Here is a 17,669-nt window from a genome sequence, read left to right on the forward strand (position 1 = left end):
GCTACAAGCTAACCCAAAGCTAACGGGGAGGTAGGAGCTAAGCTAACAGAGGTAGCTACCTAGCTACAACCAGAGTTAACTGTGCACAACACCGGAGCTTCTGCGTCAGAGATTTGCCGGGCTGACCGCGGGGTAAAACCAGGTGGAACACAGAGGTCTCCCGAGAGCTCCACAAGCCGGCAACCGCGCAGCAGACAGGGGCCGCTGCGATCAGAGATGCGCCGAGCTGCCGCCGAGGGAAGGGGACCATACCGATAGTCGGAACACAGCTCCACCAACATGTCATATTTCAACACATTTTCTAAAATGCAGCGTTATGTTAAATGCACTGGGTTTTACCCTATTACATTTAAATTTCATGGTTAAACAGTACATGTTAACATCTAAGCTCAGCTAGTGCAAGAGCGGCAGTGACTGAAAATTAGGGATAGGTACCTTTGACATTTGAATCGATTCAATACTAATTCCCGGTACCTAGGAATTGATACCGGTACTTAACGGTACCAATTTTAGATACTTTTGAGTATTTAATATTTTAATTCTCTTTTATAATAAAAATATATATTTTTCTCAACATATAACCATATTTGATAAATATCACGATAAATAACATACAACAGTTTGTATTTTAACATCGTCCTTGTAGTTTTATAAGCTGATAATTAAACTGAAGCAAACATCTTTACTGTGAACTAAATTTACTGTGTATCTTCATTCCTTTTGCCATCCTTTTTCATTGGATTTTTCCTACTGGGAAGTTAGAATTTCCGAGGAGTAAGCGAACGCACCATTAGCTGATAACAATGGTGGCAATGGAAGCTAATTTATCAAGCTAACGTTATCTTAAACAGTTTATTTAAGTGCTGGAGCAGATTAAAATGATGATGCCTCACACTTAGATCGTTGTCACTGGTTTCATCTTCACCCAGTCACCCGTCACATTTAGTAAAGTGAAGCCAAACTTTAGAGCGTGTTCATGTTCTTCTTTTCGGAAATTCTGAGTTCCGTGGAGAAAGCGAACGCACCATTAGCGAAACAGAAGCTAACATATCAAGCTAACGTTATCTTAAACATTTTATTTACCTACCGGAGCAGATTAAGATGAGGATGTCTCGCTTAGATCGGTGTCGCGGGTTTCATCATCACCCACTCATCACATTTAGTGAAGTGGACCCAAGCATTAGCGTGCGTTCTTTCTACCATGCTGCTCGTTTTACAACTCGCTCGCAGGGACCGATGACATAACGCTCTTGCGCATGCGCAGCTGTCTAGGCAAGTTCTCATTATGAAGGACGGGTACCGAAACGAGGCACTGTTTCAAATGACGTGAATTGGTGCTCAGTCGGTACTATGGAATTCGGTCGGTACATTCGGTACCCATCGCATCCTAAAATACATAAATATAATTTTACTTACTGAAAAAAATGAAGTGGAGACTCCTTTGACGCTCTATTAGTGCAATTAATGCCACAGCAAGTCATTTTATTCAAGAATTGCATAAATAATATCCAAAAAAAAGAATGCACAAACACTACAACTAATGATCTAAGTTGAGAGACTGAAAATGGCGGAACTGTTTTCAGGCGAGGCCGAGGCTCAGGCTGAGGCCTTTCCCCGGAGCTAGCTCGGGGGTCACGTGGGTCTGATGCTCATTAATTATACAGAATTTTAGGCTTTTAATACACTTAAACAGAAGAGTAAGAAAAAAATTTACCCCCCCCCAGAGTTGTCATGAGTGTAAACTTGATCATTTAAACCAAAAACATGTTTTGGTACCAGGCTGTAAACATGGTTATTTCTGCTGTGAAATTGGTATTTTTAACATGGGAGTCAATGAGGATTTGCTTGCTTCTGACACCAGCCCCCAGCGGATGAGGGTGGAACTGCAATTTTTGCCACACCCGTGTTGGCTTCAATTTCAGACCGGTATTATGGGGGCTTGGGCCCCACATATGTGTACTGGCTGGGAATATTGCATTATTTCTGCTATTGTAAGCTAATAACATATAACTTGATTATTTCAAGAAGGCAACAATCCACTTTACATTTTGAGCAAGCTATTAGCTAACTATTCTAACCAAAAAGTCTCAATTTCTTCAAACTGAGGCCGTTCACAGCGTTATCTACAGCAGGTAAGATACTGACTGCTTTCCCACCGAACCCCATTTTCATACCCACTCCCACTAATTTTATCAGAACAAATGAGTTAACATTTCCTTATCGTTATTTTAGGAGACAATTTGTGGTAAAAGTGTGATGAATCATAAAACGACCAGCATTTTTATCTTCAGGTGAAAATGAAACAAACTGTTTGCTCAGGGCTCTCCCAGCTGCATTCCTGCCTGTGTTGAACGCACGGCCCGGAACTTCTGGGTCAAGCAGAGACACGCAAGTACTGTCAGTAAAACCTCACCCTCAACTCTGTTGTTCGTTTAGGCTGTTTAATCCATTCAGAGTCGGTGTAAAGCTCTCAAAGAAGAACATTCAGACGCCTCGTGGCAGCTGGTGAGTGAACGAGAACGCATCAAGTACCTTTTATTATTATTATATGTGTAATAATATCTGAGAAGGAGCTGCTGGAATGGGCGTGGAGAAGTAAGCCCAGCGACGGAAATGGCCCGGTGGTGATGGTGAAAGTCACCCAGGCTGAACATTTAAAAGCTTATATTTGTTAGTCGACAGGACGAGTGGGTGAAGGTGACGGTAAACGTTTTCTTCCGGTCGGAAGCCTCCAGGTAAGCCGCTAACCCCGGTTTGTGTCAACAAGCCACGCGCTTGCTCAGCTCGCGCGCACGAAACCATACCTTACACACTGGTTTATTTTTTTTTTTACAAAGCGCGTCACCACTTGGAAATTAGTGACGTAAACATAGTTAACTTAGCTTTATTTTTTAAAAATATGTTTGTGGTGTTGCAGTAGGCAAAAGAAAAAAAGACGTGTGTGTTGGCTTCAGTGAAAACTTTCGTCTTCACGGCTGAGCTGGCTTTACTCCAAAAACATCACAGAAGTGGTGACGTTTGAGTTGTTTTAGTAAAACTCGGTAATAATTCGTTTTCGAAATGTGTTGTAAGTGTGGGCGGGATTGTGGCGAAGCATGTGCAGGTAAATGATTCTGAAACCAGGAACTGGACTTTGTTCCAAGGATGCGCAGAAATAGGTGGTGTTGGTGTGCATGCATGGACGTGCATGGTGTGTGACTCGTGTGTTGTGACTGGAGAAAAGAACACACACACACACACACACACACACACACACACACACACACACACACACACACACACACACACACACACACACACACACACACACACGCGAGCTCAGGGGCGTGTCCTGGTTGTGACCTGGGGTAGCACCATCAACATAAATATACTGGACAATTCATTTCCATAGGCTCCAATATCACGTTTTTGAGGCTAAATGGGAGGTGGCCACCACCGCCATTTTGACCGTGTCACAGGTTCCGTCAAGCCCAGACATTTCCACAAAAGGGAAGAGAGGAGGAGCTGAGGGTGGGGCTGTAAGGCTGGGATCAAATGATGACACCCGGTCGAACTAGCTACAAGCTAACCTGAAGCTAACCCAAAGCTAATGCGGAGGTGGGAGCTAAGCTAACGGAGGTAGCAACCTAGCTACAACCGGAGTTAACTGTGCACAACACCAGAGCTTCTGAGTCAGAGATACGCCGGGCTGACCGCTGGGTAAAACCGGGTGGAACACAGAGGTCTCCGAGAGCTCCACAAGCTGGCAGCCGCACAGCAGACAAGCGCCGCTGCGATCTGAGATGCGCAGAGCTGTCCCTTTCTTCTCGAGTGTCTGGGTAAGGAGGGGGGAAAATGTCCTTCACTTCTAATGACTGCTCAGAGTGAAGGGAGCTAGCATCGTCTCGTTACCCATCTTCTTCGTCACTGCCGCGGCTCCGCCCTTTCGGTCCTCCATTTAACGCCTACTAATGTTGCAGTTTTTAAAGTTGATACGTGGGTGGAGTAAGACTCTGGGGGGGGGGGGGGGGGTCATTACCACTTCTTTAAGGATCTGGATTCTGGGTTGTGCTGGCTGATGCGGTTCTGCAATATTGCATGGACATGGTGGCAATTCTACTGGAGTAGCAGACCGGGGTGGTGGTCCCCCTATTTAAAAAGGGGGACTGCAGGATGTGTTCCAACTACAGGGGGATCACACTCCTGAGCCTCCCTGGTAAAGTCTATTCAGGGGTTCTGGAGAGGAAGGTCCGGCGGATTGTCTAACCTTGGATTCAGGAGGAGCAATGTGGTTTTGGATTTGCCCGTGGAACACTGGACCAGCTCTATACCCTCAGGGGGGTCCTGGAGGGTGCGTGGGGGTTTGCCCAACCAGTCTACATGTGTTTTGTGAATTTGGAGAAAGCGTTCGACCGCATCCCTTGGGGGGCACTTTTTGGGGGAGTACTTCAGAGTATGGTGAACCAGGGCCTCTGATACGGGCTGTTATGGCGCTTACACATTAGCATTGGCACGAGCCCATACGGTACCGAACGGCACTGGAATTTGGTTTCGCACACAGGTCCGATTTGCGTTTTTCGTGCCGAGGCGACTTTTTTTCTCAGACCTTCTCCCCAGTGGTCATACTGGGACTGAGGCCACACTACGGACTGATTGGCATGCGCGGCTCATTTTCATGCTTGATGCTGTTGAGTAGGGCTGGGGGTAAACGATTATTTTTAAAACGATTATTCTGACGATTATTTTATCGAATAGTCGACTATTCTAATGACTATTTAGAAAATTAATCTAATGATTATTTTTCTATTGCACAATTAACAAAAACCAGAAAATCTCAAATAAATTCCTCAAAAAAATTGATAAATTCTTACTGTAAGAGAATAAACACTACAGGCCTTCCATTTTGTATAACACTGCGTTTATTGTGTTGCGGTTGGTTATGTTCTGGTGACGTGTAGAACTTGGGAGTGCAAGCTGCTGCCTGAGAGGTGGTAGAAGATGGAGTGTCTCCATGCTGCTTTGTTTTGGTCACTTATGTGCGTGAGGCGAGTGGTCTTACGGGTTAAACCAAACTCAAGGTGATATTTTACACTAAACCGAAAACCCACAACACTCTAAATGTAATAAAAGGGAGATCTACACCACAAAAAAGATGAACTCTAAACCAAAACGTAACAGCTTATCCCAACGCAAGAAGCTGTTAGCGAAGATGCTAACAGTAGCTTTACCAACGTTAAGTTCAAGTTACCAAGTTTAAATAAACCAAAAACACCCAGCAGCAAACAGACCAGCACGGAGGAGAGACTGCTACCACCAAAACAGCTCTCCTCATGTCTGAAAGAAGCTCCTTAATGAAGGGAGAAACGCTCCCGGTGATTTTCTACATCTGCGATAGACACGAAGCAGCGCGTCTGACCCCGGAAGTTGTTGTCCGTTGCCGGGAGACGAAGGGGCAAAACAGGAAAATAATCTAGTAGTGGACGGACGTTGTTCCGGGTCTTCGGTATTTGGCGGAGATGTTAGTGAAGGCGGAGAAGAGGGCGAACTACAGGAAAAACAGGCAGATTCCTCCTCTATTTACAAACTCCTGGGGATGCAACAAGTGGGCGCGGTGCGTCGACTTCCGGATCTGACGTCGACAAATTTTTAGAATCGAGCCGTCGACTTCGTCGAGGCTTCGCTACAGCCCTACTGTTGAGTAAACTTCTGTCTGTAGCACGGAGCTGCCGTTAAGTGTGGGAACGGGAGAAAAGAATAGCTGTGTGTGTGTGTGTGTGTGTGTGTGTGCACATGCGCGCCTATTCTCCGGATCGGAGCTCTTGCCCTGCCGAGCAGACAACTTCTCAGGGGAGAAATCAGTGTGTGTATGTGTGTGTGACACAAGATTATGAGGACACACACAGCAAATTAATAAAATAATGTCGTTCAGTCTCCCAAATCAACACAGCTCATGTGCACCTTTGGTTTACCTTATGGAGCAGACTTTCCCGCGCATATTAAGCGCCGCCCACAGGCTCGGGGATTTCCGCATTCTTGAGAAGTCCCTCGGGACTATTGCCCCCAGACTTTGGAACAGTCTACCTTCAAATCTCCGTCTCTCTAACACTGTAGAGGTCTTTAAATATCATCTTAAAACTCACCTTTTCATCCAGGCGTTCCCTCCCTACATGTTCTAAAAGATGGCTTTGTTCGGGTTCACACCTTCACTTTGTTTTTACTCGTGATTTTATTGACTATTTTATCACTTCTATTGTTTTTCTGATGTTTTTATTGGTTAGAGGTATTTGCCCTGATCTTTACCATGTTGTACAGCGCTTTGTGATTTATATCTGTGAAAGGTGCTATATAAATACACTTTTACTTACTTTTACTTACTTACTCGTATTTATATGTGAATGCTACACCGCCCGTACCAGCCCAAACTCACGCCATCCAGCTCGACCAAACCCCGACCGTTCCGACGCTAATGTGTTAGTGCCATTTGGTGCCTATATGACTGGTGCCAGAGCTTGGCTCGCAGTGCCGGTTGGGCTCGTATCTGGTGAGTGTTCATTCTGCCAAGGCTGCCCTTTGTCACAGATTCTGTTCACAACTTTTATGGGCAGAATTTCTGGGCATAGCCAAGGTGTTGAACGGATCTGTTTAGTATTCAGTCTCTTTATTTTTGCAAATGATGTAGTCCTACTAGCTTCATCAGAACATGATCTAATATTGCCTCGTCTCGTCTCGTCTCGTCTCGTCTTCCTCCGCTTATCCGGGTCCGGGTCGCGGGGGCAGCATCCCAACTAGGGAGCTCCAGGCCGTCCTCTCCCCGGCCTTGTCCACCAGCTCCTCCGGCAGGACCCCAAGGCGTTCCCGGACCAGATTGGAGATGTAACCTCTCCAACGTGTCCTGGGTCGACCCGGGGGCCTTCTGCCGGCAGGACATGCCCGAAACACCTCCCCGGGGAGGCGTCCAGGAGGCATCCTGACCAGATGCCCAAACCACCTCAACTGGCTCCTTTCGATCCGGAGGAGCAGCGGTTCTACTCCGAGTCCCTCCCGAATGTCCGAGCTCCTCACCCTATCTCTAAGGCTGAGCCCGGCCACCCTACGGAGGAAACTCATTTCGGCCGCTTGTATCCGCGATCTCGTTCTTTCGGTCATTACCCAAAGCTCATGACCATAGGTGAGGATTGGGACGTAGATCGACCGGTAAATCGAGAGCCTGGCTTTCTGGCTCAGCTCCCTCTTCCCCACGACAGATCGGCTCAGCGTCCGCATCACTGCAGACGCCGAACCAATCCGCCTGTCGATCTCCCGATCCCTCCTACCCTCACTCGTGAACAAGACCCCGAGATACTTAAACTCCTCCACTTGAGGTAGGACCTCTCCCCCGACCCGGAGGTGGCAAGCCACCCTTTTCCGGTCGAGAACCATGGTCTCAGATTTGGAGGTGCTGATCCTCATCCCAGCCGCTTCACATTCGGCCGCGAACCTACCCAGCAAGAGCTGAAGGTCAGAGCTGGATGAAGCTAGGAGGACCACATCATCCGCAAAAAGCAGAGACGAGATTCTCCTGCCACCAAACTCGACACACTCCACACCACGGCTGCGTCTAGAAATTCTGTCCATAAAAGTGATGAACAGAACCGGTGACAAAGGGCAGCCCTGGCGGAGTCCAACCCTCACTGGGAACAGGTCCGACTTACTACCGGCTATGCGGACCAAACTCACGCTCCTCTGGTAAAGGGACTGAATGGCCCTTAACAGAAAGCCACCCACCCCATACTCCTGGAGCGTCCCCCACAGGGTGCCCCTGGGGACACGGTCATAAGCCTTCTCCAAATCCACAAAACACATGTGGATTGGTTGGGCAAACTCCCATGCCCCCTCCATCACCCTTGCAAGGGTATAGAGCTGGTCCACAGTTCCACGGCCAGGACGAAAACCACATTGCTCCTCCTCTATCTGAGATTCAACTATCGATCGGACCCTCCTCTCCAGTACCTTGGAGTAGACCTTTCCAGGGAGGCTGAGGAGTGTGATCCCCCTATAGTTGGAACACACCCTCAGGTCACCCTTCTTAAAGATGGGGACCACCACCCCGGTCTGCCACTCCCTAGGAACTGCCCCCGATGACCACGCAATGTTGTAGAGACGTGTCAACCATGACAGCCCTACAACATCCATAGCCTTGAGATACCCAGGACGAACCTCATCCGCCCCCGGGGCTCCGCCGCTGTGTAGTTGTTTGACTACCTCAGCAACTTCTGCCCCCGAGATCGGACAGTCCATCCCCAGGCCTCCCAGCTCTGGTTCCTCCTCGGAATGCGCATTGGTGGGATTGAGGAGCTCCTCAAAGTATTCCTTCCACCGTCCGACTATAGCCTCAGTTGAATTCAGCAGCTCCCCATCCCCACTGTAAACAGTGTGAGCGAGTTGCTGCCTTCCTCTCCTGAGGCGCCGGACAGTTTGCCAGAACCTCTTTGGAGCCGATCGATAGTCTTTCTCCATGGCCTCACCAAACTCCTCCCACGCCCGAGATTTTGCCTCGGCAACTGCCACTGCTGCACCCCGCTTGGCTATCCGGTACCTGTCTGCTGCCTCCGGAGACCCACAGACCAGCCACGCCCTGTAGGCCTCCTTCTTCAGCCTGACGGCTCCCCGAACCTCTGGTGTCCACCAGCGGGTACGGGGGTTGCCACCGCGACTGGCACCGGCCACCTTACGGCCACAGCTAGCAACAGCCGCCTCGACAATCGCAGAGTGGAACAAGGCCCACTCGGACTCAATGTCCCCCACTGCTCTCGGGACGTGGTCAAAGCTCTGCCGGAGGTGGGAGTTGAAGACCGTCTTGACAGGTTCTTCTGCCAGGCGTTCCCAGCAGACCCTCACTATGCGTTTGGGTCTGCCAGGTCTACGCGGCATGTTCCCTTGCCATCTGATCCAACTCACCACCAGGTGGTGATCAGTTGACAGCTCCGCCCCTCTCTTCACTCGGGTGTCCAAAACATACGGCCGCAGGTCAGATGATACGACTACAAAATCTATCATCGACCTGTGACCTAGGCTGCCCTGGTACCAAGTGTACCGGTGGGCATCCTTATGTTCGAACATGGTGTTCGTTATGGCCAAACTGCGGCTTGCACAGAAGTCCAATAACAAAACACCGCTCGAGTTCAGATTAGGTGGGCCGTTCCTCCCAATCACACCCCTCCAGGTCAAGCTGTCATTGCCCACGTGAGCATTGAAGTCCCCCAGCAGGACAATGGAGTCCCCTGATGGAGCACTATCTAGCACTCGTCCCAGGGACTCCAAAAAGGGTGGGTACTCTGAACTGATATTTGGCCCATAAGCACAAACAACAGTCAGGACCCGTTCCCCGACCCGAAGGCGCAAGGAAGCTACCCTCTTGTCCCCCGGGGTAAACCCCAACACACAGGCAGAGAGTCTCGGAGCTAACAAAAAGCCAACCCCAGCCCTCCGCCTCTCACTCGGAGCAACTCCAGCAAAGTAGAGTGTCCAACCCCTCTCCAGGTCTCGGGTTCCAGAGCCAATGCAATGTGTCGAGGTGAGTCCGACTATATCTAGCCGGTACCGCTCAACCTCTGCCACAAGCTCCGGCTCCTTCCCCGCCAGTGAGGTGACGTTCCATGTCCCAAAAACTAGTTTTCTTGTCCGGGGATTGGACCGCCAAGGCTCCCGCCTTGGTCTAATATTGCACTTGCTTAAACAGAACTCTTGCACTATCCAAGCTGAGAAGAATGAAAAAGTAGTATCCAGTGATGAGTATCACAGACTGTTTACATCAGGGGTGTCAAACTCAAACTCACACGGGGTCGAAATGAAACTCTGGGACGGAGTCGAGGGCCAAACTTAATATTTTTTGAAAAACTGACGGCAAATTTGCACATTTTCTTTATCAACATATATGCAATTTTGAACCTTTAAATTTGGAAACAAACTTATTTCTCCATTAAAACTGAATGTGGAATAACCAAATTACACACGAGCAAGTCAGTTTTAAATAAAAGGCATCAGTGGTATTCATTACTTGTGGTGTATTCAGCATTTTTAAAATCTATTCAGGATTTATGTTTTCTTGTTTATTCATTTTTCTTATTTTTTATTCTCCTTTTTCTCTCCTGTAATAAGTGTCATCGCTGCTGTGACGTCTAGCTTTCCCCACTGAGGAACAATAAAGGGAGTTTCTATTCTATTCATCTATCTGCAGCCTTTCCACTTCCTGTTTACTGTAGGTTAAATCTTTTCTCACGGACCAACAACAAAATAAAAATATCATTTTATCTTAAATGAAAATGCAACATCTCACCTGTTAACTTTCATGTTTTGGAGCAGAAAAAGAGCATAAAACCAGCATATTTAAAGCTCAGTTTGCTCCACTGGTTTACTGTGATGCTCACCTGTTCCAGCCAGATACCTGCATCATGGGGTTGATCTGAGCTGAGGAGGAGACTCCTGTTGTTTTGTTCTTCTTCATCATAATAACGACGACATTAGATGACAACAGGTGCTCACATAGGTTTGTGCTGCTGAACATGTCTGAGCAGCTTGACCACATTGTTGTGTGTCGGGGAGGAAACACGACAGCAGCCACAGAGTCATGCTGGTTTGAGCGTGTCGCTGCTCGCTGGAGTTATATCAGCTCTGTCTGGACGTTAGTTGGGAAACTTTCTCTTTCAGTCGTGAACACATTACTGAGCGGCTAGAATCTCCGTTTCTGGGCTTCAACGTCAGAAAACAGCTGAGTGAACTCGGCGCTGAGTGAGAGGAGTGTAGTTTGTCCGAAACAGCGGAGCTGCACACACCCGGCAGCAGGCGCTGGAAAAAACACAAAGGAGGGGGCGCGTCGGCTCCGCGCTGATGCCGCAAAGCATCATGGGAGTTGAAGTCTTTGCGGTAAAATCGGCCAGCGGGCCAGTTTTAATATATTTTTGATATTTATCTCGCGGGCCACATAGAAATGCTCCGCGGGCCGCATCTGGCCCGCGGGCCTTGAGTCTTAACATATGTGGTTTACATGGTTGATGGTGTGATTAGTGATCTCATAAACCACAAAGCAGAGTGATTTGTCAAATTCAAGCAGCTGAAGATGCTCTGCACTTTGGTTGCCTCAAACCACCCACAATGAAATTTACCCTCAGAATAAACTCTCCTACCCCCAGCTTCTTGGTGTGCTGTGCCAAACTGTACGTGGTGTTAGCTTTGTCATTTATGGTGTGCCAGCTTGTTTGTTTAGTCGTTTTCACAGAAGTTGAGCTCATTTCTGATGTTGTAGTGATTGAGTAATCCACACTATTAATCTGAGCTCCAAGAAATTTTGAAAAATTGAGATCTTGGGTAATATTATTTTAACTCTTTGACCAAACAGACATTTCTCCTGTCATTTCTGAGCATTACATTATCTTAGTTTAAAACTGACTAAAAGGTGTCAGGTGACATTTGTTCCGTCAATGAATATTAGTCCAGTAATTTGTGAGGGCTGTACGTTAACATTCTTAGCTTATAGCACTGGTGCTACGAAGGTCATAGGTTTTGTAGCACAGAACAAAACGTTGTAGCACCAGCATAAAAAATTGTTACTATCTCTAAAAACCAAAAGTAGTTCTTACAATTACTTAAACACACTGAAAAACACCAGTACTGCCTATAATTAAATAACAATAACAGCCACCAAAGCAAATTCCTGGTAAAGTGAGTCTCACTTACGTTCTTGAGAATAAAGTTGATTCTGAAATATCTTCAGACATTTTTGTCAGTTTAACAAAAAAGCATTTTCTTTATTTGAAATTATTGTGGATTTGTTCATTGCAGAGGTTCGTCCTCAATGGCATGGACATAAAAGAGTAGACACCATGCCAATCGCTATTGTGTATGATAGTTGCATTTGCGTGTTTTACTTTTTATGAACTGTATGGTTACCAGGATGTCTTAGCTAAGGCTTTAGCTTCATGGAGATCTGGAGCTCTCAAACTGAAAGAGAGTGCCATTCATAAACCCGTTCACACACGCCAGAATGAGAGCTCACTTTAATATTCATCAAGCAAAAATGCGAACGAGTTTGGTTTACGTCCCCCCCCAACAAGTTCACGAATGATTGTACAATGAACTCGTTCAAGTACATGACCACTAGGGGTGTAATGGTTCACGGGGAGTGCTGAACCGTTTCGGTTTGGCCTGTTTGGTTCGGTCCACTTGCGTACCGTTTCAGTTTATTTTTTCCGTTAAATAATGAATTTTTATTTGTGTGATTTAAGTTCAGCCGATAAAAGTTCCTAGGCAAGTTTCCGCTTGGATGCTGTATTGAGCGACGCGTGATGGCTGCATGCGCCCGATCGCCGGTAAAAAAATGTGATCTGCAAATTCTGATCAACGCCTTTCAGAGCAGATCAAACCAGCTGGCTGTCGCTGCTACTGGAGCCTGTAAAGATCCTGAATGTAGCTGCTACCTTCCAAATGATAATGGTGGTTCTTTCCTCCTAAAGGAAGGATTTGAAGTTTGCTGAACTTACAGCCATTTTCCCTCTGCTTTTCTCTGTCTGGTTTGATGATCGTGGCTGCATGCACTGATGTGTGGAGAGTCCCAAACCCCACCTAGTGGACACTTTTGTTGTGTAATGTCTGAAGTCTGTTGAATTTCTGTCTGAGGTGTTTTTTTTGCATATCAAAGCTGCCCTCCCTGTGGAGAGTAACTCTGAAGTGCCCTTTTTTCCTCCACCTGACCCAATCCTCATATAAACCCTCTGATCTCTATTAAGGTAGCGCGACTCGGGTTGCGAATGACCACCGTCACCAGTCATGTGTCTTTGCCTATGTATGTCTGATCTCAGAATTGTGTGTACTGAAACTCTAATTTCCCTCTGGGATTAATAAAGTACCTTTGAATTTGAATTTGAATGGCGTCACTGTCGTGAAGCTCATTTGTAGTCCCGCACTTATTTTCACACAAAATCTAAAATAGAGTTTCCCCCTGTTCAAAAATAACCACTTTCTTGGAATTAAAATTCATCTTTAAAATTCATGGACATCATATGTGAAATCCATGGAACAAAAACAAGCGGAATTAGAAAATATCGTTTTTAGCCCCATTGGTCTGGAAGTAGATGAGCGTGACTTGGGCTCCCTATAATATGTATTAAATTGGTGATGTAAAGTTCCCTTTTTCCCATCTGATATTCATGGTCAGATATTTTATGAAATTTTTTTACCTACATTTCAATAACATTTTAGGTTTGTATTAATATCACTCATCTTAGTCAAAAGAAAATATATAAATACATCCACAGTTAAACAATGATCAGTAGAATTTGATGTTCGGTGGTACTGGAAATGCTTATAACATTCAATTTCTACTACTAAAAATGGAGTGGTGACATCTATTATCTACAGGTTAGCAATAATCTGTTTGAAATTATGTTTGAAGATTGACAGTTTGTGAGTTAAATGCTACAGTGGTTTGCCATATATTGCAGTGTTTGGAGCAAACTCGAATCAGCAACCTGACGGCTGCTGTTCTACTGCACAGAGCTGCAGACAGCTAAGAATAAATAGGATGATGGGGACTTTTCTTCCGCTTGTAGTTTAGATTTTCTTAGTTTCACAACCATCGTGTTTTTCGGGACCCCACCTGATCGTGAGCCTGCTACCGGCTAGCATGAGCTAATCTGCCCGTACTTACCCTTTTCATCCCAAACTTTGGACCGCATTTGCCTTTGTGTCTTTGCTGGTTTCTCTGTTTTACTCCACAGCACCTAGATTAGTACATTGTGTTCCAGTAAAAGGCATCTTCCTTGCACAATAACAAGCAACTTACATTGGTTCAGTAAAGTTCTGGAGAAAAAAAAGTCACTTGAAAAGATGTCGCACGAGTGCAACGTCTAAAAGTAGTTTATCGCACAGAGTTTTTCATCGCACGTGCGACATGCATGTTGCACTGTAAAGCCCTGTTTGTACCGGCATTCGTGTTGGCAGTCTTTAGATAAACAGTCACAGGCTGGAGGAACGCTCGCTTTTGATGTCCTAAATAAAATAACTGAAAGCCAGTTTCTGTTCACTCTTATCCTCTGAACTCTGAATGTGTCTTAAATACACACACACACACACACACACACACACACACACACACACACACACACACACACACACACACACACACACACACACACACACACCAGATGATCGTGTTACTTGAAAGCAGAAGTAACTTCAGGTCCCCTGTGTGCTGCAGATTGGCCATCCAAAAGAGAAGTGGGTATATGAAGTGGCTGCTGTGCTTATTTATCTTATTTTAATATTTTGCGTCTTCCGGGGAGTTTCATGAGTGCGTAATAATATGGACAGATAAACAGTGAGAGTGCACTTCTACAACTCATTTAAGTCAAACTCTTAAGGCTGGTTGTGACGAGAGCTATAAGACAGGTTGGTAGAGAAAAGATTTTTACGATATTTAGATTGAAGTAAAGTACTTTTTAGTTTGAAACTTGTGATGCTCTTTGCTATTTCCTCACAGCTGTTACCGTTTCTTGCTATTTCCTTTGTCAAGAACCAATGGTTATTAAATAATTTTTGTTAATTTATATCAGGTAGCAGGGCTTGTTATCTACGAGGAAATCTGTTATGAGGAAATAAGCTGGGAACTCATGTTTTCTTAAACCACAGCTAGGAAAAAATGACACAGACAACTGTGGTTGAACACGATGATGTCTCAAAACAGTTCGTTGTGACAACTTCCTGGAGAGAAAACCAAATTTTTTACTGTTAATTTCCTTATTTAGCCCATAAAGTCGCACAAGTTCAATGATCACATTGCGAAATGGAACCGCTGGATTCACTGAGCTGAACTTCAATCTTCATAGGTTGGCATTTATATGAAAAACTAACAATAAACTAATAAAATCTCTTGTTCTTGTGCTTGTGTCCACAGATTGATGCTGCTCTTTTCTATTTTCCCCCACTCTTCCTGATGTTTCAGACGTGGGATTAGAGCACCATGTTGGAGCCTCCAGAGCTCAGTCTTGAGATTTTGGAGTGGCTTTCGACCCTCCGCCTCACTCAGTACACCTCCTTCTTCCATCACAGTGGTTATCATTCTCTAGAGGACTGCAAGGACCTCACAGATGAGCGACTCCTGCAGCTTAACGTTCTGCCAACTGGTCACCGCAGACGCATCCTTCGGAGTTTGGAAGATCAGGGCCTGAAGCAGAAGAGTGGTGAAGAAGTTGAAGCTGAGGAAGATGTAGAGGGCAAGATGGGTGAAAATAAGCCAGCACTGCACCCCAGGCATGTCTTCCTGAAGGACAGAAATAAAGGGATGGCATATCCGCACAACCAAACAAAGGAGAAGATGGAGTATGATTTGCAGGGGAGTCACAATTTGCCTGCAGGAGCAGCGATGGCAGCAGACGAGGATAAACTCCCAGAGAGCCGAAATCTTCAACCACCTGTACCAGCTCCTCGTAACATCCAATCGATTCGGACACCAGCCTCTGCACAGACCAATATGCCTTCCCACAGGACATCTAGCAGCAGCGAATCCCCATCCAACTCTGACGCACCCTCAGATATTGAGGTTTCTTCAGAGGAGCACCTGCCAGAGCTAGCTGAGGACCATGAAGGTTTCCATTGTGAAATGGTGGACAATTCAATATATGAGTCACAGCCTTGTGGAGGTCTAAAACCCACTCGCTCCTACCGATTGAGGCACCGGCCTGTTCCTGAAATCCCCAATCAGACCACTGCATCAGTTCAGGACAGGTACTTCTCTGAATAAATTCTTGATTTTATGTTTTGAACACAAAACACGAGGGTAAGCATCTCGGTGAAGGACGTTATATTCTCATTACTGACTAAAGGCTTGTTTGAAATGCATTTGTCGTTTTATACATTACATTATCTTTAGAGGCCTAGAGGTATAATTCACATAGGACAGCAGTTGCTCAGGAGGTAGAGCGGGTTGTCCAGTAATCAGAAGGTTGCAGGTTTGATCCCGGCTCCGACCAGAGAATGCTGCTGTTGTGTCCTTGGGCAAGACACTTAACCCACCTTGCCTGCTGGTGGTGGTTGGAGGGACCGGTGGCGCCAGTGCTCAGCAGCCTCGCCTCTGTCAGTGCGCCCCAGGACAGCTGTGGCTACATCATAGCTCATCACCACCAGCGTGTGAATGTGTTTGTGAGTGGGTGAATGACGACAGTGTTGTGAAGCGCCTTGGGGGGTTGTAGAACCCTAAGAAGGCGTGATACAAATACAGGGCATTTACCATTTTAAGTGACATTCTTTGGATAGGTGGTAAATAATTCTTTAAAGAGGACCTAGAATCTACACCACCATTTTTCTTGTTGAATAAAGACAGCTTGGGTGGTCTAAAGTAGCATGCTAAAAAGTCTTGCTTTTTTATGTAAGTTAGAAAGTTCAAAAAGGCGTGAGAAAAGCTCCTTTCCTAAGCACGTCACAAGGTAACCACTTCTACTAAAGCTACACGTTCCAACCCACTTCAGCATCAGCAGTATTTAAATGCTGGTCGCAGCAACGCTACTGCAGAGCCACGGTAAGCCGGGCCTCTGTTAGCACCAGCTATCTGTTAGATTCAGCTAGCAACAGCCTTGTTGAAAGAAAAGCAAGCACTTACCACTCAGGTTCCAGGATATATTGGTAAAATCCAAACTGACCTCTAAGTCGATCCCAGTCCATCTTATTGTAATATGCTGGGCGTCTTTATCCTAGTTTACATGTGCATAGGAAAACCGGCCTCTCAAATAAAGTTTGTTCCACTCCGGTACAGTAGGTGGCAACACGCGCCATTTCATGTCAGCATTCTTCCGGTTAGCTTATAAGCAACACAAGTAGTAAGCAGAGGCTGGCGAGGGTGAAGCAGATGGAACTGAAACAGGATCTGCACAATGGCTGAAGGAATGTACAACAATACTACAGCACAGCTTATTTGGTGCGTACTGTCCTGTTTATGGTGTGACGTTTGTTGATTCGTGACGATGGTCTTGTCAGAAAACCGCTTCGGCGGTCTCCTCACTTCCATAATGCGAACGTCTTACTGGTTTAGTTCAGCTAGCCCGTTTATATTCAGAATGTATTCGAACCAGACTAAAATGTTTACATGCAATCAAAAAACAGACATGAGTCTTTTTAGAGCAATACTTCAGTTTTCTGATGCGCATGTAAATGCAGTGAATGTCAGATAGATCCACAGCTTGTGGTCCGGTTCGGTCCTTTTCGTCATTGTTATGGGCCATTCCCATCTGTACCGGGTCGGCCCGGGCCGGGTAGCCCCAGTCGGCCCCAGCCTGGCCCGGTTGATTCCACACATCCTTGCCTTAAGCCCATGTGGGCTGATTCTACCCACCAATCAGAGGCTTGCTCTAATGGAAGGTGTGAATTTACTGTCAGCAGTGGGTGTGTTGGCCCTGGTCGGCCTGAAGCAGACCCCCTCGAGAAGAGGGCTGAGAATGAGCCTTGGCTGGCCCGGAAAAATACCAGGCCACCCAGATATGTAAACAACCTACGCTAACCGGTCCGGGCCGACCCGGTACAGATGGGAATGGCCCATGAATTTGCAACCCTTCTACAACCCTTATACAACCAGCCTGTCTTTGCCACACACTCATTCTTGATTAACTGCTTCAGTGGGGACTTTTTTTTCTTTTCAGAACTTTATTGAACAAATGAACACTATACAA

General features: G+C 46.2%; 1 protein-coding gene across 3 annotated transcripts in view; it reads left to right on the plus strand.

Moving 5' to 3' along the window:
• The first annotated feature begins 2,321 nt into the window (after positions 1–2,321).
• Positions 2,322–17,669, plus strand: part of arap2 (ArfGAP with RhoGAP domain, ankyrin repeat and PH domain 2) — a 251,081-nt gene continuing 235,733 nt past the window's right edge. Inside the window, exons 1-2 of one of the 3 annotated variants that reach the window (XM_070546657.1) lie at positions 2,322–2,505; positions 14,906–15,735. In XM_070546657.1, the coding sequence (XP_070402758.1) occupies positions 14,972–15,735 (764 nt within the window). In that variant the 5' untranslated portion in view covers positions 2,322–2,505; positions 14,906–14,971. Of the gene's footprint in view, positions 2,506–2,556; positions 2,736–14,199; positions 14,401–14,905; positions 15,736–17,669 lie in introns of those variants that run through there. The other 2 variants (XM_070546659.1, XM_070546667.1) reach the window with 2 other exon arrangements.

The sequence above is a fragment of the Nothobranchius furzeri genome, chromosome 2, assembly GCF_043380555.1.
Source record: "Nothobranchius furzeri strain GRZ-AD chromosome 2, NfurGRZ-RIMD1, whole genome shotgun sequence".
Lineage (NCBI taxonomy): Eukaryota > Metazoa > Chordata > Actinopteri > Cyprinodontiformes > Nothobranchiidae > Nothobranchius > Nothobranchius furzeri.